The 26,023-nt window shown below is 39.7% G+C and overlaps 1 protein-coding gene across 1 annotated transcript in view; it reads right to left on the reverse strand.

Annotated features, from left to right (window-relative positions):
* ACER3 (alkaline ceramidase 3) overlaps positions 1–26,023 on the reverse strand; it is a 63,992-nt gene that overhangs the window by 20,314 nt on the left and 17,655 nt on the right. Inside the window, exons 2-6 of the mRNA XM_063326876.1 lie at positions 21,972–22,082; positions 12,890–12,942; positions 8,715–8,767; positions 6,200–6,281; positions 5,000–5,035 (exon numbers count right to left, since the gene is read on the reverse strand). Of these exons, the coding sequence (XP_063182946.1) occupies positions 5,000–5,035; positions 6,200–6,281; positions 8,715–8,767; positions 12,890–12,942; positions 21,972–22,082 (335 nt within the window). The remainder of the gene's footprint in view (positions 1–4,999; positions 5,036–6,199; positions 6,282–8,714; positions 8,768–12,889; positions 12,943–21,971; positions 22,083–26,023) is intronic.

The raw sequence follows: 26,023 nt of genomic DNA on the forward strand, positions 1-26,023 counted from the left end.
TCATTCAGATTCCCGTGGTTTGGTCCTGTTTAGATGCACGTACGCGATGGCAAAGCCACACACAAGTCACTGCTGCTGCACGGCACGGAGCAGCTCTCCAGAGCTTCTGAGACACTGCCCGCAGTAGTAAACTCAGCTTCCCCTTCAACAACTTATAAAGCTGATCCTTTGGAGAGTCTGAACATCCTTCCACACTCCCTGAGCTACTGTGCAGGTAGAAGGACTAGCCAGAATGAAAGCTGTACCAGCTTGCTGGAAGACATCCCCAAATAAGCTGTGTAACAGAGTGAACTGTCACTCAAATTAGTTTTAGACGTGGTCCTCAGCAGGACAATGCCCAAGTAGAAAAAGCTCTGTGGTGAAGACATGCCCTGAAAAGGTCATTTTAACAGACTGCTTGGCAACCTGAACATGTAGAACGTAAGATGTTCCATTAAAAGGCACAATATATTAAGCCACAAGCCTACAACTAAGGATTGCTCAGCAGCAGGAGGGAATCTGGAGAGCTGTAGGACATGGAGCGGGTCCACACAGATGCTCCAAAATGGGGAGAACTTTAAGTTTAAGCAGGTTGTGCCCTGACATAACATATTCTTCATGCCGTTTCCCGTATGTACTTCTACATACACATTTCATCATGATTTCACTTTCTTCTTTGCATTTGCATATTTAAAATACCCATGGAGAACAATTTTATTATTTTTTTTTTCATTAGGGCAAATGAAATACCTTTTTCTCCCACGCTCGCTCACTCCCTCTTACCCAAAGTCACCTTAATTGGTAAATTAAATACTTGTATTTTACTTCTGTCACTGTTGCAGAAAATTCACTGGTCCTATTATTATGCCGTGATCAGCGAACACATCCAGGTAGTCCTTCCCTCCCTCCTTTGGTGATCTGTGTGCAGTTTAGAACAAGAATAATTGGTATTTGCCCATCAGTGCATGCGCTTTCATTTTGAATCATTTGTCATCCTAGTCCTCAAGGTCTCCCAGTTATCTCGTCATCTCCTCTGTACTCAGTGACGCCTCTGAACTTTGCATCATCAGTACACGATTTTTTCCTGCTACTGGTTGTTAAATAAAAAACAACCCCATTACTGATCCCGACACTGTCCAGACTGAGACTGCCTTTCATCATCTCCTTTAGTCACTTTCCACTAGTCACTCCCTTACCCTATTTGCAATTCTCATCGTGATCTACTTCTCCAGCTTGCTTAGTTTCTCATGGGACACTGGAACACTTCTGGAATGTCTATACAAAACGACATTTTTTAAATCACATTTCCTAATGTAGAAGAAACAGCTATTTAATCTGATTTTCTATTTAGCTTTCAATTATTTGCTTGCTAAAAATTTGTTTCAAACTCTTGCAGCAGATGACTATGCAAATAAAACAAGTTTTTAGATCTATTTTATTATTCACATAGCTTGGCGCACTGAGGCTTTTGATCACTACAAGTGCATAGCCAGCATATCACAGAATCACAGAATGGCAGGGGCTGGAAGGGACCTCTGGAGATCATCTGGTCCAACCCCCTGCCAGAGCAGGGTCACCCAGAGCAGGTGGCACAGGAACGCCTCCAGGTGGGTTTTGAATGTCTCCAGAGACGGAGACTCCACCACCTCGCTGGGCAGCCTGTGCCAGGGCTCTGCCACCCTCAAAATGAAGAAGTTCCTCCTCATGTTGAGGTGGAACTTCCTATGCTCAGGTTTGCACCCGTTACCTCTTGTCCTGTCACTGGGCACCACTGAGAAGAGCCTGGCCCCATCCTCCTGACACCCACCCTTTCAGTATTTATAAGCATTGATAAGGTCCCCCCTCAGTCGTCTTTTTTCCAGACTGAAGAGACCCAGGTCCCTCAGCCTTTCTTCATAAGAGAGGTGTTCCAGTCCCCTCAGCATCTTGGTAGCCCTTTGCTGTCCCCTCTCCAGCAGTTCCCTGTCCTTCTTGAACTGGGGAGCTCAGAACTGGACACAGTACTCCAGATGCGGCCTCACCAAGGCAGAGTAGAGGGGGAGGATGACCTCCCTCCACCTGCTGGCCACGCTCTTCTTGATGAACCCCAGGATGTCATTGGCCTTCTTGGTCACAAGGGCACGTTGCTGGCTCACGGTCATCCTGTTGTCCACCAGGACTCCCAGGTCTCTTTCTTTTTTGGTATGTAGCAAATAAACAAATCAGGATGGAAAACAATACTTTGTAGGTGACAGCTTTCTAGGCCATATCATATTAGAAAGAAGCCTATTTGTAAGACTTGAGTCTAGAAGTTGAACTGCCAGGGTAATTTCTTCTACTTCCAGGGCTGTCTTATATTTGTGTGTCTATGGATTGCTCCGCAGCAGCAGCCAGTCTTCCCCCACCCCTTTCCTTGTATAAGCACAAACATACACGCAGTAAACAGGGATAAGGAACTAATCTGATTTAAAACTAATTCTGAGGAGAGTTTTATCCTGTTGAGTTCCCCAATCAAATTCACATCCGAGAGGAAATTTGTGTGCCAGATGGGAAAGAGGGGAGAGGTATGGCTGTTTGCTTTGACAATGATGCTGGCTTAAAAACAACTAGGAAACTGGGATGCAGGGCTGTTTAGCACCATGGAAATTAGGTAATAACAGTGCTCTAGCCTGAGAGATTTTGACATAAACAAGAAAATACGTGCTTGTAAAGGCCACCGCTATCTTCCATTTAATTGATGAGGCGGCAAAAAACACCCAGCTCAGTTGTCAGGTGGGGAAGCGGTTTTTTCCTTCTAATGATGTGTAGCCACCGACTGACCAAAACCTGCCTCTCATTCCTCCTATGGTTAAAGCACTAAGACCCTCAAAGATCTGCAATATGTGGATGGAGAAAAAGAGTTGGTCTCTGTTGCCACTGTGCCATGAATAACAAGCTGAAATCCCCTTCATGCCCTGCTGGCAGTAAGCAATTCATAAGCCTAAGTTGGGAAGGAAAGTAGAAAGTAATTCACTGAAAAATGAGGTTTAGATCCTGGCTACTAAATATAATAGGATCCTTTTCCATTCTTATTGCAATCCTTTCAGGGAAAAAAAACCCAACCCACACTGAAACAATGAACAATATAAAGCTGTCCAGAGAATTATTCCCCTTTTTGCAAGGCTGACAAATGATGATGATCACAGACAAATACCTGGAGGAATCAAATGCTGCTTTATGTCCTGACGCTGCTTTCCAATACAGTTAGGGACCGAGACTGTGATTTAAACTCTGATTGCACGAGCACATTTAACTTTACTTCAAGTCTATGCAACCCATTCAGTTGGAAAACACTTACTGAAATTACATGGAGATTATTTTTTTTTTTTTGGTGCACTCTAAAATAAAGGACAAGTATTAAGAAAATAACCTTGCTTAGCTGTGCAGTCAAGAGAAATGTTTCCTCTGAATTTACAACATATTTATTTGGCAAAGACTGTGAAAAAAAAATAATAAATGAGTGCAGTACTTGAACATTTGGAATTCAGCCATAACTTTATGTTCTCCATAAAAATCAATTTGGAAAGAGTTGTTGTAAAAAGTCCAGCACTTTTAGGGACCTAAATCTTTTCTACTTTGATTTCTCATGTATAAATTATAACAGCAAATTTATATTCTGAACTTAAGAGAAACCAGATGCAAAAAATTAAAGGTCTGGGGCAACAGTTTAGAGTTTCCCTATTCCCTCCTTCCCGATAAGTCATAATATCTATTGTCTTAGTATCTGTGACATGGGACAATACCTATGCCAATGCATCAGACTGGAATATAGCAAAACTGTGATGTATTTATTGCAATAATTGTAGGTTGAGTAGATAATTGGTTAAAGAAATAAAAGTCCAGTATCAGTAGTAAATTCTGCCACTGTTTTTAACAGAATTACTTTAAGTCACTTCATTCAAAACCAGTCATAACCAGCTCAATAAAGGCATCAAAAATTGCTGCTTTCACCCCAGCCGGTATCTTCCTGCTCAAAATGTAAGTAGGGGAAAAAAAGAAAGGATTTAATTAACATTATAAAAAAAAAAAAGCCTGCAAGGTTCTCTTTTTATCTATAGGTAGAGTAACAATTCATATTTCTAGGAGAGATTATTTGGAGCAGCTGGGAATTTATTTTATTCATCAGCGCTTCACTAATCCACCACCAGGAATCACGTATCATTTTTACAACTGCTGATGCAGCAGGCACATTTTGACAAGCGACGGCACTACCAATTTCAGAAATTAAGGCTTTAAAGCTCCGTCCTGCAAAGAGCTTGGCGCTTTCGCTTGGCAATTTTTCAGCTGTTATCCCTAATCAAAAAAATCAAAAATGAGGGAAAACTACTCGTGGCGTACATAAACGAGCACAATTTCTAACCTCCCGTGAAGAGGCAAGTGATACCAGTCCTGTCCCCACAGGCAGTGGATGCATATTAATACTTTTGGGCTGCTACAAAAGGAACCTGTACCCAATATGCCATTAAGCCTGTAAGACCATAATAACCAGTCTGCTACATAAGCCTAAAAGACATTCTGTGTTTAAATTCAGCTTGAATTTACACAAAGTAAAATTGAGTAGTTAACAAAACCCCCAAACGAATACATTAAAGTGGAGAGAAGAACACGGTGTTAAGTCACCCAAGCCACGTTACGATGTCAGGTCACAGTTTCACAGCAGCTGCTAATGGAAATTAGCAGACAAGGACTCATTAAGCCTTCCCTCTCACACACGCCTTAGCCCATAGCCAGGGTCACCTCCTTAACACTTGCTACTGCTGAAAACCACGTGAAATATTAGGTCAAATGCTAAAACACAACACGCATTAAACCATTCTAGTTCTTCAGGTCAGCAAGGAAGAGGATGGCAATGTGACAGGCATCAACGCTGCTTAAAGAAAAAGCAAAAGGCAAATTGTGCTTGCTTTCCAGCTTCCTTCCAGCTCTAAAATCCTGTAAAATATTCCACTAAACCAGCATAGTTTAGAAACAACATTAGCTTCTCCAACAGAGCAAGATTTACCTGATGGAATACAGGCTCTTTCAAATTTAAGTAAACCTGGAAAGATTAAAAAAGAGAAATAATTTGCAACAGAGAACAATCATAACATTATTCATTTAAATACTGCCAAGACTTTTTCTGTTAGAATCAAGACATGAGTGCCTACCCATGCACCATTAAAGTTGATTAGACGTTCGAAGTTTCCTCTGGCAAAACCTGAGCTTTTAACTGTGGAATTATTTTAAATTAAGAAGCACAAACAGAGACATTAACATCTAAAATATCCTCATTTAACAGAGTTGCAACACATGCAAAAACAATTAACCAGCAGAAATTACCAGACACATTCACAATACGCATTGCAAGAAAAAAAATGTACCCTACTTTGATTGGCTATTATTAATGCTTTTGACAATGCTTTAACACTTCAATTCATTTTACAAAAAGCCAGTAGTTCTTCCTGTTATTAATGCTTTTAATTTAATTTCTGCTTTTGAAGAGAGAAGGGCACTAGACCTTAGGCATATTATACCACAAGTGTAAAAAATTTTAGGAGGCACAGAAGAGAACAGGTAAGTACTCTGAAGGCAGAAGATGACCTATAATACTACTTTTTTTTTTTTTTTTTAAGAAATGGTTATCAATAAGAATAATGAAGGACATTCCACCTGTGCTTGACAGCCAGCACAAAACTCATTTTATTCACAAAAGGAGCACGCTGCACTGAGGAAGTGAATCAAGTTAATCATGACACCGTTAAAATTCTTCTCATTTTTTTAACAGCAAAGTTCCTTTCTTATTCTGGCTGTTGTTTTAAAACACCAGACGATACCCTGGCCTGTGCATCGCAGTTCAGTTTTTGCAGTCTGTTGAACAGGATTATTCTCATTTCTGCAGATGAATTAAAGTGAGGGAAGATGAGGAATGCAGCTTGTCCAAGATCTCATAAACAAGTCGACGGTGACTGTTTTTCTCACATTCCTATTTACTCTAGCAACTGGATTACTGCTTTTGTCTTCATTTATAAATAAATGATACAGTGGTTTAGATAGAAAGGTTTCAGGTTTCTCTGGCCAGCATATAATTTTGCCAACAAAAGAATAATTTGTTCTTCTTGACTGGAAGCGAGAGAGACTCAGTACTGCCTGTATAACGTTCCTTCACTGGCAGGAAAACTGCCCATGGACAGGTGAAAATGCCGTATTAGAAAAAGGTACTTACTATGCTGACTACGAAGCTGTATGTTATTAACAAGAAAAGCAGCGGATAATTGACTGTGTTCTTGTACTTGAAACATTCATACCTGGAACAGAACATAAAGGAGAGCAATAGCACTCATCACTTACCATATAAAGGATGCATTTTTCAAGGTATATTATCACACAATTTGCGGGAAAATTGATCCAAATGAGTCTTAGGCCCTTCAAGAAATCATAGTTCCTCCAATAAAGACGTGTAATTTCAATATAAAAATTCACACTTCTACCAATAAATGTGTTTTTTTTTTTTAAAAAATCTAGTGCAAAAAAACCCCCAATAAGCTCATGCGTATACAAAAAAAACCCAGCCAGTGGAAAGAGTTTGGGAAGCAGAAGTGTTTTCAGAAGGTGCTTAAGGGGTGATAATGGATGGCAAATTAGAATTGAGTTTAAAATGCAATACAGCTGCCAAAAAACATTACATCTGTGAGCTAAAGGCAGCATAGGAAAGGGACTGCCTTACAACACAGTGAACTCTATAGAGATCTGTTAAAATGCAGATTGTTTATGGCTTTTCTACAGTCACGGCACAGTAAATTTGCTAGAGTGGGTCCTGGTAGAAGTAGACGGTAAAACCAGCTAATTGCTCCCAGTATGTAAAACAACTAATTAAAATTAGCTTCACAGTCTCTACACTACACTTCGGTCACAGTTGTGATGGAATTACACATCCCATACACATACACATCCCAGACCGTACCTCCATCAGAAAAAAGGTTCAAAAAACCCAACAAAAATGAACTTTGAGAAGGACAAAATCCTTAGGGCTAGAGGAGGTTGTCTATGTAACTCCCAAGTTACATCTCCCTAGTTTTTTGGTTTATAAACTTTTGAAAACAGACACCATCATGGATGAATAAAAGGAAACAGAGAAAAAAAAAAAAGTAGGAATATCAAGGGGAAAAAAAATAAATAATAAATCTACAAGACAGTACAATGTGATACACAGGTTGCCCAGAGAAGCTGTGGCTGCCCCATCCCTGGAGGGGTTCAAGGCCAGGTTGGACGGAGCTTGGAGCAACCTGGGCTGATGGGAGGTGTCGCTGCCCAGGGCAGGGGGTTGGAACTGGATGATCTTCGAAGGTCCCTTCCAACTCTAACTCTTCTATGATTCTATGATCTTTCCCTTCTAACCTGAACCATTCTATGATTCTAAAATGGCTTGTCAAAGTAATTACACAGTGTGAGAGTCAGGAGGACTAAATGATGTATACGGGAACGTCCTGTGCAGAACCACCCCACGACCTACCTTCCAGAAAACCAAAAGGATTATTAAATGCCTCTTAAAATAAACATTAGCTCATTCTTCTGAACACTTTAATTACTAGCAAACATACATACACAGAATCTTATTAGAGCTATAAATGCAGTACCAGACTGCAGTGCTTTTGAAGATAATAGAGCAACCATTGCACAAAATAAGCATGATTATTTTCTCAAACAGATTTTTGTAGCCACTTCTCATCCTTTTCTCCAATCACATTCAAATCAGACAAAATAAATGCAAAGGCAATTTCAAGGAGATAGGCAGCTACAATAGCAATATTTCCACTAACAGAGGCATTATGATTCTGGTCCTGAGTTTGCACAAATCGTACTAACGTATGAATCAGAAACCCATGGTAATTTCCACAGCTGCGGGTTTAGTCCTACAGCATCCCATCCCCATTGCAAGCTACCACTAATCTCCTCACCAAGGATATTCCAGTTTTCATCAGCTGAATATTTGATATGTTCAAAAGCAAAAAGACTTTTTTTTTTTTGTCTTTTTGACTGCAACAAGCTGATTTATCATTTGGATTTTCCAAGTGACAGAACAAATCATGTTAAATCCAGACCTTGCAGAAACAGGCAAGAAAAAGCCAGTTTACAGTATCTTTACAGTTGCCAAATGCTACATTTCTCCCGAAATTAAATGGAAGAAAACATCCTGGCATGGCATTAAGCTGTCATGCGTGTTCCAAGACACTCTCCACAAAACATGCACTTAACTTTTCATAAAATCTTTTTTTCTTTAATTTTCCAGATGAGTGGAAAGCAGGTTTAACCAGGAATCTGAAATTTGCATTCGGAGTCAGACTACATCATAGAAATACAGCTGAAATAAATTACAATGTTGATAATTTTGTAGGAGTTACTGACGTTGATTTTATTACGTCTGCTGTTTACATACCAAGTAACACTGAGCTCTGGTTGTGTATTACACAAAGTCTTTAAAAAGAGTTATTTTTTTTCTTGCTAAACAAACACTGATGAAGCATCTCTAAATGAGCACAAATGAGGACTAAAGCCAGGCTGGTGCTCTAAGGGCCAAGTCATAATGCTGTACTGAGCAAAACTGAGAATTCACCGAAATGAGGAGAAGCTTCAGTGTCAGCCTCACTATACACCAGATCGGGTTTCACAGATTCTACATTTCAAAAGTTAATATTCCATAAATATTCAGAAAAAAACCAAACCATTTAACAAATACTTACAGGCAGTAGACAAACACACAACAACTGTATATCATTGGCAGTTCATCCAACAGCTACAAAAAGCAGAGACATCAAAACATGAAAACTACTTTTAACTCACACGCTTGTGTAAGTTAATTAAGCAGAGATAAGTCTTAAGAAAAGTTTTTAAGTCATTCAGACATCCACCTTCTTGACTGCACTTCAGTACGCAGCAGCGTCAAATCCTATTCAAGTACTGAATTACGCTGCATTAATAAGCGTATTACTCTGAATCTTTTGAATATTACGTTTCATGAAAAGCCCACGCCTTCAAAGGATCATGCCATTTTCGCTGTTCAAACCTCTTGAAACATTTATAAGAATTAATTCTGTACAGTCATATTGAATAATACCACCCCATTTATAGCCTGCTCAATATAGCCAGCAGCATTTGCTTAGCTGTGTACAAACTTCACAGAGAAACTGAAACAGTTTTTTTCCGTAACATAAAATAGAATCGTAGCCCATTAGGAAGCACCTTAATACGTACTTGCATGTTTACTTCCTAATTTTGGAAATTTCTTACAATGTTTTAATTCAGTCAGCTTTTGTTTGTTTGTTGGGGGGTTCTTGGGCTCCTCCTCCCCACCCCCCCAAATTATAGCTGCCATATAATGTTTTATTGTCTCAGATAATTTTTATACTTCAGGAGAAGACTGGTGTGTTACAGCTAAACCAGTAATTTCTCCAGGAACTTACCACCTTAATGGAGATGGAATTAAAGTAGTAATCACAAGAGAAGTGATTTCTCAAGAACAGGTATGCCCAAAATTGCCATTTATTTATCATTAGAGGGGAAAAAAATTAATAGCACCATCATTTTCTTCTAAAACTTTTCTCATCAGAGAACATTACCAAATTTCTGCTCATAAAGACATAGTTAAACTTACCTCCTTTTATGAAGGACTGAAAAATCATAAAAACACAAAAACATATGAATGGATCGATGAATTCTGATTTCTAATACGTCAAGCAAATGTTAATAATTGGGTATCTTAGAACTGTTACACCAGGTTTGAGTCTTTCCTACGAAAAACAAGAACTGGATGGAAACAAGATTTTGATCTTTTTCCATCATCATTCTGAAAGTTGTTCACGGCCAAGCCTGTACAGCAATTACTCTCCTACTACCGGTACGGGGTACTTAACAAGTTCACAGTCGTGTTTTTCTGAATAATGCGACACATTAAGAGCAATACCAGCTTATACAAACCTTTTTATAAAGCCAGCCTGACTCCGCTCCCAAACGGGAGAATTTTTCTAACTGCACAGGCAAAAACCTTCCTTTTAATTCTGAAATTTCCTATTGAAAAAACAAAGCCATCTGGTTCTTTACAGAAGGAGAGAGGTGTATTATCCTGCGTGTGAACTATTAGCTTTTTCGTGGTTTTGGTCACAGAAACCTCAGAAAACGTTTCACAATTCTGCTGAACAGATCTACTGACTATTAGGCAGGTCTTGCTTCTTCACCCACACTTCCACGGCTTCTCTCGAAGGAGGCTGTGCTCGCCTGACCCACAGTAAGACAGATCCAATACCTGATCCAGCACACAATGAACCTTGCAGAAAAAGGTTTAAATCCTTGAATTTGTGTATTATAGGGCCAGGGGCTGCAATAGATGGCACAAAGAAAGTGTCAGGAACACAGATGGCAGCTGAAGGTAACTGGCGTGTTAGGTAGCACCTTGCCATCACATTACTTTATCTTTGCTGTGATGCCTTAGAGAGGAAAAAAATAGAAGCAATAGCTAAATTCAACTTTATACTAAGAGTTATGATTTCAGTGATATGCCGAGTGTGATAGGAATTAGCTGCAGGAATAACTCATGCAGTCATTTAAGGCCTCATAAAAGACAAAGGGGGGAAAAAAGGAATAAGAAATACAATATAGCAAATTTTTTCAAATTTGGACAGCAGATTACGCTCAAGTTCATGCGCTGGCAGTACTTCAGGGACATAACGGTAACATCAAAGAGCCTCTTGAAAGATCCTAGCTAGAATTTGCTTGCAGAAGACAATGGCTTCTGTATCCAAAGGAATTAATGCTTCCAGAAATACTGTCAACAACGTGTCTGAACATGTCTAACAATGAAGAAACATGGACAGGACACTCAGTGAGCTGATTTTGCTGGTTAAATAAGCATTTTGGATTCTTGCGGAATGTACACTCAAGCAGATTCCCGTAAAAATAAGAGAAAGAGAGGTGATCGCTTCAGAAGCATTCTAAATAGTTTCAAGAACAGAAGCTTTCACATTTCTCTTAATATTAAGCAATATGAATTAACTATTTAGAGTATTAAGAAACAAATACAAAAAAAATTATCTCTGAACAGCTATCAATGCTGACTTTTAATCATAACAAGAGATGAAGTGAACGAGAAAAGGTTGTTTGCTGGCTGAAATGTTTCTTCTCTGGTGATTCGTGAGCTAGCAATCAGAATAATTACGGGCCACTTGCGGATTTCACTTGGCTGCCCAAATAATAAGCGTACTTTCTCTGCCTCACACGAAGCCTTTCACACCCGTTGGAAAGATGATGCAAGGCGTTCCCGCTCCTCTCCCATCTGCTTCTGCCTATCCACTACTTACAACAATTCACAGGCCCTTTAGTTATTCTGACGGAACACCAGAAGTGTGTTGCCACACTAGTGGCATCAAAGTGACTTGGAATAAAATAGCCTCTACACACACTAAAAAAAAAAACAACCCAAAAAATGAGTGTTTTAAGTCTGGATCATTTTAATGATCCAGGTTTCAGGGTGGCTTTGCTCACCTCTACATCAGCGCAAGAAAGAGGATTTGAAACACTGGCAGGGTTGGGAGCAAGCAGCTGAGGGAAGAGAGATGAAAAGGTGGCAATTCAAGGCAGTTTCACCACTGAAGAGAATACAGGTAAATCACACCTCAATTTGGGAGAGACTGGTGAAATGGATCTAGAAACCACCTTCTTCATGCCAAGAAAAGACCCAAATATTCTCACGTGGTGGCAACAGTATGCTCCATGGAGGCTGACAGCCTCCAGCACATGCCAGACATATAAAACAGAGCATTATGGAGGCAAACATCACCACAAATTGTAATTCAGTTCAAGTTTAAGACACCTAACTTTTGGTGTCCACATATGCCGTGTCTCAGGTCCCGTTATGATCAGTAGAAATCCAGGACTCAATTCAGTTGCCACGGCAGAGGAGCGTAATGCCATCTGAGATGCTCTGTCACCTCCAGTAGACCCACCCGAGACTGGCCGATGTGATCAGGGGGGTCTAAGAGACCTGCACCTTTGTGGGACGGCAGCTGGAGGCCAGACAGAACGCTCACAGGGTCTAAAATTACGCCAGACACCTATATTCAAACAAATGAATATTATTTAAGACTGCCAACGGAGTCTGGAGGATGATTCAGCGCAGGTGACTGGCTCTTCTGAACTCCACTGACTTCACTCTATTTCCATGGAATACGGTGGGAGCACAGACTTCCAGCACACATTTTTAAATGTGGGTTTCTTAATTTTGAACTGAGTTCTGCTTCACGCTGACTTTGATTCATAGATGAATTTCCTTACTCTTCTCAGATCTAAAACAGGACAACAGGACAAGACTCTTTGTGTCCCTTTAGAAAATGGGAAATACCAGGACCAGATCCTTATGCCCAATGATTTATTACAGAACGGCTTCTATTTGAGAATAAGAGAGAGAGGAAGACTCAACTATTGCTACTCAGAAGATACTGACTTCAGTATTAATGCTACGCGTAGATCTAGATAAATAGAAAACATGACAGAAAACATCAAGATGGAAAAAAAGGATACAAGAAATAATTCTAGTCTATACTGCTTGCTATTAAGCCAAAGCTGTAGGAATTTTAAAATAACAACTCGAGAAAAAAGACAGTATGATTTCCCAAATGATAAAGTGTCTCCTACCAACATAAGCAATTGATTGTAGCTCTTATTTTAGATGCAAGTACATATTCATGAATATCTACCAGTGGAAAATATCTAATGAAACACGACCTGCGTTACTCTTTTGTTGGACAATGCTCCTTAAGGTAGATTAACTCATGTTACGTGAGTTTCATCTAGTCAAGAAATGGCAATGTGATTATACAGCCAGAAACACACCGAAAATGATTCACAGCTACTTATCAATACTCACCTGCATTTCATACTTCAGGGTCATGTGGAAGCACCAAGATCCCAATCCCACAGCTGAAAACAAATTAAAACTATGGTTAACATAAAAGTCTACATGTAAAACTTCCAGGAACATTAACTTAAATGCGTGAACTTTACTGGGAAAAAAAATTAAAACATCAGCATCTCATTTCATGGACAAAATCCCGATTTTCCACAGCCTTCTACTTTACACTTTAGTCACCAGGCATGCCCTTGAATTTATGGGTTTTGGGGGGGGGTGGATGTCCTCTTTCCCTCCTCTCAGTGCTGTCTCCTGTGAAGTGGTGTAATCTCAATGAGGAACGGAGTGGAGGGAACCCAGAATAAATGGAACATTACCATTCTATTTCTCTCTCTCTCTCTTTTTTTTTTTTTTTTTTTTTTTTTTTTTAAGTACCTCAAGATTTGTCTCAAACCTTCTCTAATGCAAAGCTGGTAGCACTGCTCAAATTCTGTAATATTTCTGCTTATTGTCCAGCTTTAAAAGGTAAATTTTACAAGGAGCTTTTTGCCAGCTCTAGAAAAAGACATGAATTGCTACTAGGACTCAGAATCAGATTCTTAGAAGTCCATCCTTCTATGCAATGACTTTTTATTTATTTAAAATACTTTATTTTTAAACTCTGAATTTACGTCTGAAATTAATTTATGAGATATATACTTTGTCTATATATATATTTATGAGATATATACTTTGCTTTTTCATTTAGATAAGGATAGTGCCTCTTGGAAGTTCGATTTCACTGTTTAAAGCAAAGCTGGTAGGGTATTTAATGTATCATTCATTACTTTGAAATGTTATCAGTTAAACGCTCTCATTAAGCGCCCGCTCATTTTTATTTTGCAGGAACATTAATGCGATGTCTTGTCTTCCTTCAAGAAATTATGTTTTACCTCAGACTCTAGTTTCAGAGAAAGCCAAGCAATCTGCACTCCAGCCTTGACCACTGGGTAGTTCTGCTGCGCTTTGCTGCAAGAGCACAACCTTTTCTGCACACAACAGCCACATTTCCCTGCTGCATAAACAGCCCTCCACCGAAAAAACTGTGCCTTTTGTAAAGGATTCCCAAGACCATTGATAGACATGTCTGGAGATGTTTCTTTGTCTGGAGGAGTTTCTTTAGATGCTTTTAGTCTAGAATTGTGACTATCACACGCCCTCCATGAAATGAAATACCTAAGCATGTAACTTTACTGAAACATAAAACTGTAATACAGCTATATTTAAAAACACATTGCCAAATACTTTAATGTCATTAATTCTCTAGGGAAATTAACCATGGCTGTCTACCAGAACAGAAACAACCATATGCACTTCTGTAAGTTCTGATTGTTTTGCTTGTGAAAAAGCTTTGCATACAGTAAGTAACAACTGTTTTTCACCTTCATTGAGATTTCAATGAGAAATTCTCATAGCCATTTTTCAATGTATAAAGAATATCTTATAACTATTGCTTGTGCTGAAGAAAAAAAGCCCATGAAGATCATAATTAAAACAGTACCAGCCATTATCCTGGCCGTCATGATGATTTCGATATCTTCATGATGCAAACTCTTACAATTTGTGACAAGTGTAATTTTCAAATATGAGCAAAATCATTGCATAAGAACTTTCAACTGATTTTAAATTAATAAAATATATTGGGGCGGGTTCTTGGTTTTTTGTTGGGTTTTTTTTTTGGGGGGGGCGGCTGGGTGTTAATGTTATTGGGGTTATAAATCTCAATAATCAGCTACTAAACTCCTCTCCCTCCCTCCTACATAATTAGAAGCAGTTATTTCTAGATTATTTTTCCTTTCAAGTCTTTACAAAACCCAAGAATGCTGCAGATATTAATGTTTCAGGTCATTAATCCTATTACTACAATTAATTTCTAAAAATAATAAAAAAAACCCACTTGCTTCTGTACAATGATCACACTTGGAGTTTCTTTGATTATGAAATTTTACTGTGCATCGGAGAACAATGCTTTAGTTGTATTGTGTAGCAATAAAATAGTTATCTTAAACAATGAAAGTTTACAGAATAACATCATGTGGTCCTTATTAAAATAAAAACTTCTACTGCAAATGACCGCAACACTGCTTGCTGCAATCTTGGTGGAGCTCGTGAACACCGTTGAGTCTGGTATTTACGTGCATTCAGCAGGTAACCCAGGACGGTACATGGCTAGAAATCACACGAGTAGGTTACTCATCAGATGATACTCTCCCTCCCAAGACTGCTCAGACATTTCCTCAAACGCTATTGTGGTAACTACGCACAACAGCATCTTTTTGAAGAGATGGTTTAGATGAAGACTAAAGAACGAAACGTAATTATTTATGTATCTCATTGCATAGGGATAACTTAAGGTATGTTTTATATCGCGAAGGGTTAACAAAAAATATTTCACATCTAGACATCAAACGAGCTAAGAACCAAGTTTCTGGTTCGCTCCCTCTGGCATATGTTAGAGCTTAACACGGAACCGTGCAAAAAGCTTCATGAATCTGTTCAAAAAGGAGGAAACCGCGTTAAGAGATGATGAACTGAACTGTGGCAGCTGAAGCTCAGTCATGCTCCGCTCCACTAACATCGCTATTGAACTGGTAAACTTCGGCAGAAGGGAACTAATATCTAACACGGCACTCGCTGGGCCAAGAGCTGTGCTCCTCAGAGCTGCTGTGTCTCGTGGCTCAACACGGGGTTAGTGTTCGGTCCCAAAAACCTTGCACCGTAAAAAGAGGAAATACCTATCACATGCCAAGGATGGCAAGGAAATCTTCATTTCCTCTGCTATGCCCAGAGCATACCACCTTTTTCTCTCCCACTTAAAGTATAACTTGTAGGGGCTTGACATGTATTTGTCCCCAGTAAATAGCGGTTTAATACTTAAGCTCAAACGTCTTCACACATAGCTTTTACCTGCAGCTCTACTGGAATGCAGCTACCTTTAGATACACTTCTCATCACATAACTTCAGAATCAAGACGTTTCTAAGGAACATTTACTTCACAAAAAACACCCCTGCAATGAGATGGTCTACCAGCTTTGTACTTTTCAAAATATGAGTGGACACCACCACTGCAATTAAATAAACTTTCAATAGAAGCAACTTCCCCTTACAGCCACTACCAAACTGAGCAATAGTTTTGCTCCTTATCTTGTAAGCAGAGGTTACAGTTTTCATTTTAGATGTTTCCTTTTGCAAAGGAGCTTAACTCACTAAAAGCTGTGTATCAGTTGGGAAGTTTTAACAGCATCGGAAGCAACACCACTTCCCCTCTAACTACTGTAACTCACTTTTCATAGATAGAAGTCACTCAGCATTTTTCATTTTTACATTAATAAACATTTCAAGTTATAGGAGATATACACAAATTATGTGTTAAGCACAGAACACACACTAAGTCACAACAATATGAGCTCAAAATAGCACTTAAAAAGACTGGAAATGCACAGTCAGGTTAGCTGCTCTTTGCTGCAGGACAAAACCACCATGTTGGTCTGCAAACACGATGCGCGGTTACTGCCAGGTGATAAAGTAGTTGCATTAGTGACAATGTAAATGTAATGGATCTGCAAACTTCACTTCACGCACAGTTATCTCACTGTGCTTCAACACCATCCAAGACTTCAAGGCAATATGCCAGAAATAATCTGACATTATACATGAGATCCAGCTCCACACATGAACCATATAAACTCTCAAGATTTGAACCCCAGAGGGACACAAATAGCCCCTACGAATTTTTCAATAGTTTTAGAAGAATCTGCAATATCACATAATCAGTGATAATTCCTGTCGATATAAGACTATCCATCAGCACTCGAAATTCTTATCATTAGCCTAAAGCCTTCAAAGAAAAAGCAGTTTATTAGGATTTCACAGTCGTGGTTTGAATTTAAACTGTCCAGGCACTGCGTAAAAACATTCAGAAGGAAGGATGCTCCAGATGCAAACACCTTTGTTTAGGTATCTACACATGAACTAGGTGTCAAAGCTTCAACTAAAGAGAATGGCATTATAAAGAGTCATTCAGCTGGCCAGACAGAAGGGGTTACTTATATATCCAAGAGATTCTCTAGGCTCTACTGACTGCAATGGGAGACAGACCCCTCTGCACAGGCAGACGCATATTTAAGTGTTTGAATCTGGAGCTGAATTCAACCGACGGTTTCTTACAATGACAGAACTGAACTAACGATAAACAACAACATACTGCATCATAAAGGGTTAAAGATTGAAACAGGATGAAAAATGAACCAGAATTAAATGAACATTTTCTATTGAATTATTTTGTTTTGTAATGGTTTCATAGAATCATAGAATCGCCTAGGTTGGAAGGGACCTTTCAGATCATTAAGTTCAACCATCAACCCAACACTGCCAAAACCACCACTACCCCATGTCCCTCAGCACCACGTCTGCCCGGATTTTAGATACCTCCAGGGATGGTGATTCCACCACTTCCCTGGGCAGCCTCTTCCAATGTTTGACAACACCTTCAGTGTAAAAATTTTTCCTAATATCCAATCTAACCCCCCCCAGCACAACTTGAGGCCATTTCCTCTTGTCCCATTGCCTGTTCCTTCGGAGAAAAGACCAACCCCCACCTCCCTACTCCCTCCTTTCAGGGAGTTGTAGAGAGCGAGAAGGTCTCCCCTCATTCTCCTTTTCTCCAGGCTGAACAACCCCAGTTCCCTTTTTCCCTCCACAGCACAGGAGATAGGACAGACCCTGGTTACTCCCGGGGTACAGCTCTCCAAGTGAACTCAAGCATGGCTGGGACTGTTCCCAGACACTCTAATGCAATTCTAGGGAATTGCTGGAACAGTCTGCAGCATGGAACTGGCCTGTTCCAACTAGTCCTTTCCCCCCTCCCAGGCACAGTCCAGCAGCCAGAAGAGCCCAAGGCCCGTGCCCAGCAGGGAATTTGTATGCAGTCACCTTGTTTTGGAGGCTAAGACAAACAGACATGGGCTGGTCCACACTACTCTGCTTCAGCACTCAGGAATGTTCCCAAGCACATTTGATTTACCAACCTCAACACAGCCCAAGCAGCTTTTCTACAGCTGTTAGATAAGAAGAAGGGAATTAACTTTGACTGAAGGGCTTCTAACAGCTATTTTCACAGACACAGAGTTTCACTGGAAATGAAGGTTAGTAAGTTGTTTACGAGTTCCTATGGCTATGTCTAATGTAAAAAAACTTTTTGCATCCTTTTTTTCCTCCACTTTGGCACAGCTTGAATGACTGAGCGCTATTAAACAGGCCAAAGAAATACAAAACAGAACAATCCTTCCAAATTTCAAGTAAAGCATCTAATAAAGTATGTAACTCCATTGACTGCTTTTTATCTTCTTAGATTCAAAACAGTTACAGGGTTTTTTTATTTTAAATATATATATGTATGGAAACATTTTTATTTTATTTCCTCAAGACCCTTCTAGAATATGAACCCTTTGGGAATCATAGTTTCCCAGGATGCATGAGGAAATGAGACATGGTAGAACGTGATACAATACCACAGCATCATAAGGAACCATCCAAAACCAACTTATTCGAGATAGTGATAGTCTGATGATTTCTCCACCCATTTCATGAGATGCAATATGCTAAAGAACTTGCTTAAGATTATTTTTCATAATTTACAGGTTGATTAAATAGTTCTCTAAAGCTTAAAAATCATATCCAGTTCCTATTGAGTTCATCGACAATGTGTCTTTTGAGCTGAAAGGCAGCAGAAATATGGACTGAGAACAATGTGCTGTATCTCAAAAGAACTTGCTGAAAAATGCAACTCAGTCTCGGCACCAGTACGAACAAGAAATTTATTTGAAAAGTTATTTAGAAATTCCCCTTCTTGTCCTGCCAACTTTGGATCTTAGCATGTATGTGAAATAAACAGTGCTTCCCTAATTCAAAATGCATTTGGTTCAAAGAGGAAATAAATGTCAACAAAAGAAATTGTGGGGTATGAAGTGAAGCACTGAACACGGCATGGTAAAACACAAAGGAACTGACAATCAGCTAAATGTCTGGAAGCATCCAAAAGAAACAGCTGATCTGGATCAAAATAATGTCTGGAAACAACACTTCTTATGTTCTCAAACGCTAACAGATTTAATTTTAACGTCCGCTTTGACAGCTGTCTTTTAACACCTTGTAAAATCTCAGTAATGATTCAAAGTTGTTAAAACCTAACTAAAGTGCCCTTCCTTCCACCCCCATCTTCATAGCAGAATTGTTAAAGAATTTCTACTTTAACAAAAGAACCTTTAGACACCACTAGCTAGTTAGAAGCTCTGTTATATAGTCTTTAATGAAGCAGAGTGTCTGAAGAGAAATCAGAAGTTTGTGTTAATCTGTATAGGGAAAGTGAATTTAAGTCTATACTTGTTTGCTACAAATTAAGCAAGTAGAGTGAAATCTGTTAATAAATAAAATTACTGTAAGGGAAAGAATTCTTTCTGGTACCTTCTTACAAAAAGAAATTTCTGTACACTTACTCTATCTCCACTTCAACATGCTTCTCGTTCAGTCACATGCACAGAAAGAATGCCAATGTTCCTGGCACATTTCAACTATATTTAAAATTCTGTTTATCTTCTCATTTGCTGCTTTTATTCTGTAGTAGAACAAATGTTAAGAGGTTTGCGACTCCAAACCGTCCTATTCCTGGTTTTCACTGAGAAACTGTAAAGCCTTCTGTATTTCTTTACATCTTTCAACTGCTGTAAAACAGTCCAGCATTACGAATACTGAAGCAGGGACAAAACAGAAGAGAGACATTTTTGGGAGTGACCTTTAATGTTAGGTTCCAACACATGAGATAAAAATCAAGCCATGCAGGCATTTATCACTTCAGACAGGAGTCAAAGGCATCCCAATCACAGGTGAGCAGAGCTCAGCTGGAACTCAGGACTGCCCTCCAGCACCGCTGTCAAACACGCAGGCTGAGCTCCCTTCATGAACATCAAGAACAGCATAAAGCTGACGCCCATGGAATTCACTGTGATCAAAGACAGACTATGTGGGTTTTTATTTAAAAAAACCCAAACCATTAAACAGTATATGAGAAATGCCCACTCAGGGCAGTCTTGGTGCAATAGCCTGACATTGTAGTCAGATAGCGGCACACTTTGTCCATCAAGAAGTGCCACTGACAGAGGTAACCACAAGTCACTGTGAAGACAGAGTCTCAAACACAGAGTTTTACTTACATGAAAAGCTGGACATGAGCTGACAATGTGCACTTGCAACCCAAAAGGCCAATCGCATCCTGGGACGCATCAAAAGAACTGTGGCCAGCAGATTGAGAGAGGTGATTCTCCCCCTCTACTCTGCTCTTGTGAGAATCCACCTAGAGTACCCTGTCCAGCTGTGGAGCCCTCAGCACAAGAAGGACATGGACCTGTTGGAGTGGGTCCAGAGGAGGCCACAAAGATGATCAGAGGGCTGGAGCCCCTCTGCTATGAGGACAGGCTGAGAGAGTTGGGGGTGTTCAGCCTGGACAAGAGAAGGCTCCAGGGAGACCTTATAGCGGCCTTCCAGTACCTGAAGGGAGCCTACAAGAAAGCTGTGGAGGGGCTGTTTGCAAGGGCATGTAGCGATAGGACGAGGGGCGATGGCTTTAAACTAGAGCAGGGCAGGTTTAGATCAGACATTAGGAAGAAGTTCTTTACAATGAGGGTGGTGAGACACTGGCACAGGTTGCCCAGAGAGGTGGTGGACGTCCCATCCCTGGAGACATCCAAGGCCAGGCTTGATGAGACTCTGAGCAACCTGATCTAGTTGAAGATGTCCCTGCTCACTGCACGGGGGTTGGACTAGATGGCCTTTAAAGGTTCCTTCCAACCCAACACATTCTATGATTCTATGATTTTTTTAGTTTAGAAAGAATGGCAATATAGGATACTTTTTTTTCAAGAACACGAAAAGAATCAACTTCAGCAAACACACACTGTTTCTTTCCCTGTCTTTTTAAAAGGAAACCCCTAACTTTCAAGAATTCCTTCTGCCAAACTATTTTATACAGAGACAAAAATGAATAATTACTCAAAACCATAAAAAGCCTACAAATGGCTATTTGGAAAGCGTTCAGAAAACATCGAAAGCTGTACATTGTTGCTGCTTATCTTTCACACATATGAGCAAAGCTGACATAACTAAAAAATCATGAAGTTGTACCTAATATATGTTGCAGTTGAATTGGCATCAAGAATACATTTAGCAGAGAGATATGTGGTTTTCGACACTGTTTGTCTAAATACATAAATATGCCAATCTTAAAACATTAAACATTTGCAATAAACCAATCTCTTACCACTGAGGAGACTGGGAAATGCAGCCTCCAAAGATATAGGAGCTATAGCAGACATAGAAATCCAGTGAAACACAGAAAGTCTGTGAAACCCAACTGCCAAATCTGAGCCGTCTTATAACATCATCTTTTCTTATGAGAAAACGTGACTTCTAGTTGCATAATTAAGGTTTTAAAGGAAGTTAGGTTCTTTTTGGGATTTTGCTATGTTAAAAAAACGAGACTGCCCTGAAGTTCACTGATGCACCAATGTCACATTGTTCTTCCACCCTTGCAAAACATCCCAGATACAATGGCAGGTTGTTGAGTGATATGTGCCAAAGAGGAACCGAAAACAAATTCATTCTCATCAAGAATGCTTTTACAGTTCCTTCAAGATCTTTGCCATTTCTTGTATTACTGTTCCATAGAAATGTCACAAAACCACTAATATAGTACGAAACTGTTTGGAAGTAGGACACACAAGACGTCTTCTGTAAACCATCATAAACAGATACAGTGAGCTAAGATGCACTGAGCAGGACTTAAAGCTAGAGAAGGATCAATTTAAAACCTCATAAAGTTATTTAGTGAATTCTAACTTCATGTCCAACAAATACCAGTTTCCTGTAAACAAATATAAAAAATTGAGGCTTATGTTTCACACACATAGTATTTGGATTTTACTACATGGTTTATTAATATTTGGATATTGTTCATTGCACGCCTGAACTCCCTTTATAATGAAAGGGCAAACTAAGTTTCATACATACCTGTAAGACACAAATATGCAGCTAAATACCGTTTTTCAAGGCCATCTTTATAGGTCTGAATCGCACCATAGACTGGAGGTAGAATGAAAATCAGGTTACTCACTGTGTTCCCTGTAAAACAGAAACGAAAAGCAGAGATTTACAATTGGATACTGTGCACTTAAAATAAACAAAGCTGCATTCACTCTTTAGTTTATCCAGAAAGCTTCACATTTTTGGAAGTCTTCCACTTTCACGCATAATACAAAATTAAATTTTGGTATGATACAGTTAACGACTTGAAGGCTGAGAATATTTTAACTCTTTTGTCCTTTTCCACATGTTTGGAGAGCAGTAAAATACTGATTTAACTAAAAAGTTTGGCTTAGATAGTGCTGACTTTCTTGGCAGGAGGCAGAAAACCAGGGTTACCTTGATTGCACAGCACACAAATTAAAACCCAATTCCTTAAGGAGATATAAGTCCCAAATAGTTCAAGCCTGGTATTTTAAGAGAGCTGTTTGTTTGTTTTTTCTTTTCTTAAAGCTGTTCTTGGAACTCTCTCCTCCGCACTCCCCTCAGATACTTTAAGGTCACCGAGTGACTCTTTCCCAAACAAAACCAGTTCAGTCTTTACTGTTAGTGTGGTAGTCACCACGCACACATGGAACAAGCCAGATGAAATCTGCGATACAGCATCACAACGTAAGACCAAAGACCGTAAGAAGGTATGATAAAGAACAGAAAAAAGTCAGAAGCCACTATCGATCAGCACGACAGGCAACGACGTGATTCTACACCTCTGCTCCGCTCGGGGGAGACCCCACCTGGAGAACTGTGTCCAGCTTTGGAGTCCTCAGCACAAGAAGGACATGGACCTGTTGGAGCAGGGCCAGAGGAGGCCACAGAGATGCTGGGAGGGCTGGAGCCCCTCTGCTGGCAGGACAGGCTGAGAGAGTTGGGGGGTTCAGCCTGGAGAAGAGAAGGCTCCACGGAGACCTTAGAGCCCCTGCCAGTCCCTCAAGGGGCTCCAGGAAAGCTGGGGAGGGACTCTGGATCAGGGAAGGGAGAGACAAGATGAGGGGTAATGGTTTCAAACTGAAAAAGGGGAGATTTAGATGAGATCTCAGGCAGAAATTCTTTGCTGTGTGGGTGGTGAGACACTGTCCCAGGTTGCCCAGAGAAGCTGTGGCTGCCCCATCCCTGGAGGTGTTCAAGGCCAGGCTGGACGGGGCTTTGAGCAACCTGGTCTAGTGGGAGGTGTTCCTGCCCAGGGCAGGGAGGTGGACTAGATGATCTTTAAGGTCCTTTCCAACCCAAACCATTTTATGATTCTGTAAGAGCCTGACCTTCAGCAAGACACCAGCGATCTCCACCTCTCCTGCTGAAGCTCGGATACAACACGACGAAATGAGACGTGTTGCAAGAAAGCAAGAGAAAGCAAGAAGCAGCCAAGAGCCCAGGTCATGGTTGTCATCATACCAAGCGGCGTGATGACTCTTTCAGCACTGGGCATGATGAAGGAACCTTTCTTTTTGTTTTCTTTAAGACTACTCTCCCAGTCTGATTTAGATGCGGGTCGCTTTTTTTTCCAAACTGCCCTGGCCTATGCAAAAATATGAAATATTGAGAATTTTAAGGGAAGCATAAGGAAACGGTATATTTCTCAGCAGAAGGGATGCGTATTCAGCTTTTTAGCCTAACCACAAATCATAATTTTGAGAATAAAGGTTATGTAATGGGAATAAAATGACATGCAAATTGGGAAAAAGAGCCAATCTATTTAAAAAGGCAGAATGTTGCTTACATAAATTAAACTGCACACCTTCACATGCCAACAGTTAATTATATATAAAACTGAAACTCTCATTTCCAAATATCTCAATGAAAAGTGCAATGTATGAGGCTATGGAGAGGCCAAAACCCCCCTCTATTTCTGGCTTTTTTATTCAGCAGAAAATCTCTGAAGAGTTTCATTTTCCAAAACAAATAGCAAGTGTGAGAAAGCCGTGTCTGAACCACTCCCCTAATTCTAGCACCTATTTTTCAGGAGTTCTACTTCCCAAGATCCATCCAAAAGAAAACTGAAAACTACCAAACTACGATCATAATACCCCAAAGTATTACAGCACCTCCAGGAACAAAAATCCATGCTTTACAGGCTCACAGAAAATTCAAACCCAAATGGAAAAAAGGTTGTTTCAGAACACACGAAGCAGAAGCGTACCTAATTAACTTTAACAAGTTAGCTCTTCTAAATTCTCACACGGTAGATTCAAATTGCAGTTTGAGACAGTCTTCTCGACCGGATAAAAATCCATCTGATTTTTATCAGATCTTCTTTAAATCACTTCCTTATTGATTTAACATCATCTCCTGCACAACCATGAATTTCACCAAGTTATAACAAGCAAAACAGAGATGTGCCAGAGATCTTACTCTTCTACTCAGCTCTGGAGTAAGTTCCTCCATGTAAAGGAAGCCCAGATGAAATCAAAACAGCTCTGCAAAGACATACAAGTTTATACCCATATAAAAGGTCTTTTTCATGCTTAAAGTCTTTGGGGAATCATTAACCTCTTACCACATTCCCCACAGTGTTGCAATGGGCAATGACTCACTTTCAGAGCAGACCAGGTTTGGAAGAAATCCACTAAAACTCCGTATTGTGTGGTAGACTGACCATTACCACGTCCTCCCACAAATCCTACAAAGACATCATCCAGCCTCTAAAGGTAGAGTAAAGGCTACGTAGTCTGGAGAGCCGATCTTCGGCTTTCTAAAGCAGTTCCCAACTATGCCCATTTTCAAGAGAAGTTATTAGGCATTATATAATTATCACCATTCAAGGTCACTTCCTTATGAAACTGTCAAAAACCTGGCAAAAATTCAAATACGAAAATGCCAAACAAAAGAAATACCATGATGTTTATCCGCAACTGGGAAGGCACAGGACTTTAGAATTGAGTTGTAGTAGGATAACAAATTTCAAGATGGATGTAAAAATGCAAAGAAATTCTTTTGTAGGAAAGTGAGGGTTTCAACACTTCCCGTAAAGCTATAATTATGTTAAATTATTAAAAATTTATGAGCGTTTAATCTAGGACCATCTTGCCGAGACAGGAAATACCGTAGACCTAATCTAGCCGTAAATTCCTGCCACTCCTTCTCTGCACTTTTTGGCCCATATTATTCAAAACATTTATAGCATGGATTAGGCAAGCCTATTTGCAAAACATACTTATTGAAAGTTGTGCAAATTTTTTAAAAAGGGAAATGGGGGTGGGGGAACAATGAAGTCCTCTGGCATGCTGCTAGCAAAATTACTTCTTTCAAGAACAAAAACTACAAGGCCCCTTTCAAACCCAAAGTCCCTAGGAGCGCGCATTTCATAAAAGTCTAGCTAGTCTTTACAGGATTATCCTCATATAGAATAGCTTATAAATTCATTAAAAGGGATTTTTACTAATTCCATCAAAAAACGGCAGTTGGATATGCAAAGAGATTAGCAAACAATACCAAGAAAGACGAAAAAGGCAACACAACTACAGAGCCAGAACTCTGAAGTTAATTAACAAACACGGAAGTGAAACAAGTTTTGAAGGAAATAGATATGGAAGTTGAAAATAGGAAAGAAGTTTAACTGTCAAGAAACCTAATCTTTTTCACCCAGTTTTCTTTAAAAAAAAAAATAGAGAAAAAAAAATGCAGCAGACCTACTTGGCAGAACGAGAGATCGGAGAATATGCAACTAAGGAACAAGGTATGCAAGATAATTAAAGATGATATTTTTGGTTATGCCTGTAAGAAATTTAGTATATCAGAAATTAGATACATGCACATGGATGGATCTGGGCTCAACTGTGCGCAGTATTCTTATATTTCAGTACTGGATTCCTTGAATATTGGTCCAGGGAATGATCTCATTTTTCTTTAGTGACCAAAGACTGCTTCTCAGCATTTTATCTCCAGCATGTCTGTCAACAGAAAGGAGGACTAGATTATCAGAGGAAGAAATGAACAAACTCGCAGACTGAAATGACAGGAATGAGATTAAATATGATGGCCAAGAA

The sequence above is a fragment of the Chroicocephalus ridibundus genome, chromosome 1 (assembly GCF_963924245.1).
Source record: "Chroicocephalus ridibundus chromosome 1, bChrRid1.1, whole genome shotgun sequence".
Classification (NCBI taxonomy): Eukaryota; Metazoa; Chordata; class Aves; order Charadriiformes; family Laridae; genus Chroicocephalus; species Chroicocephalus ridibundus.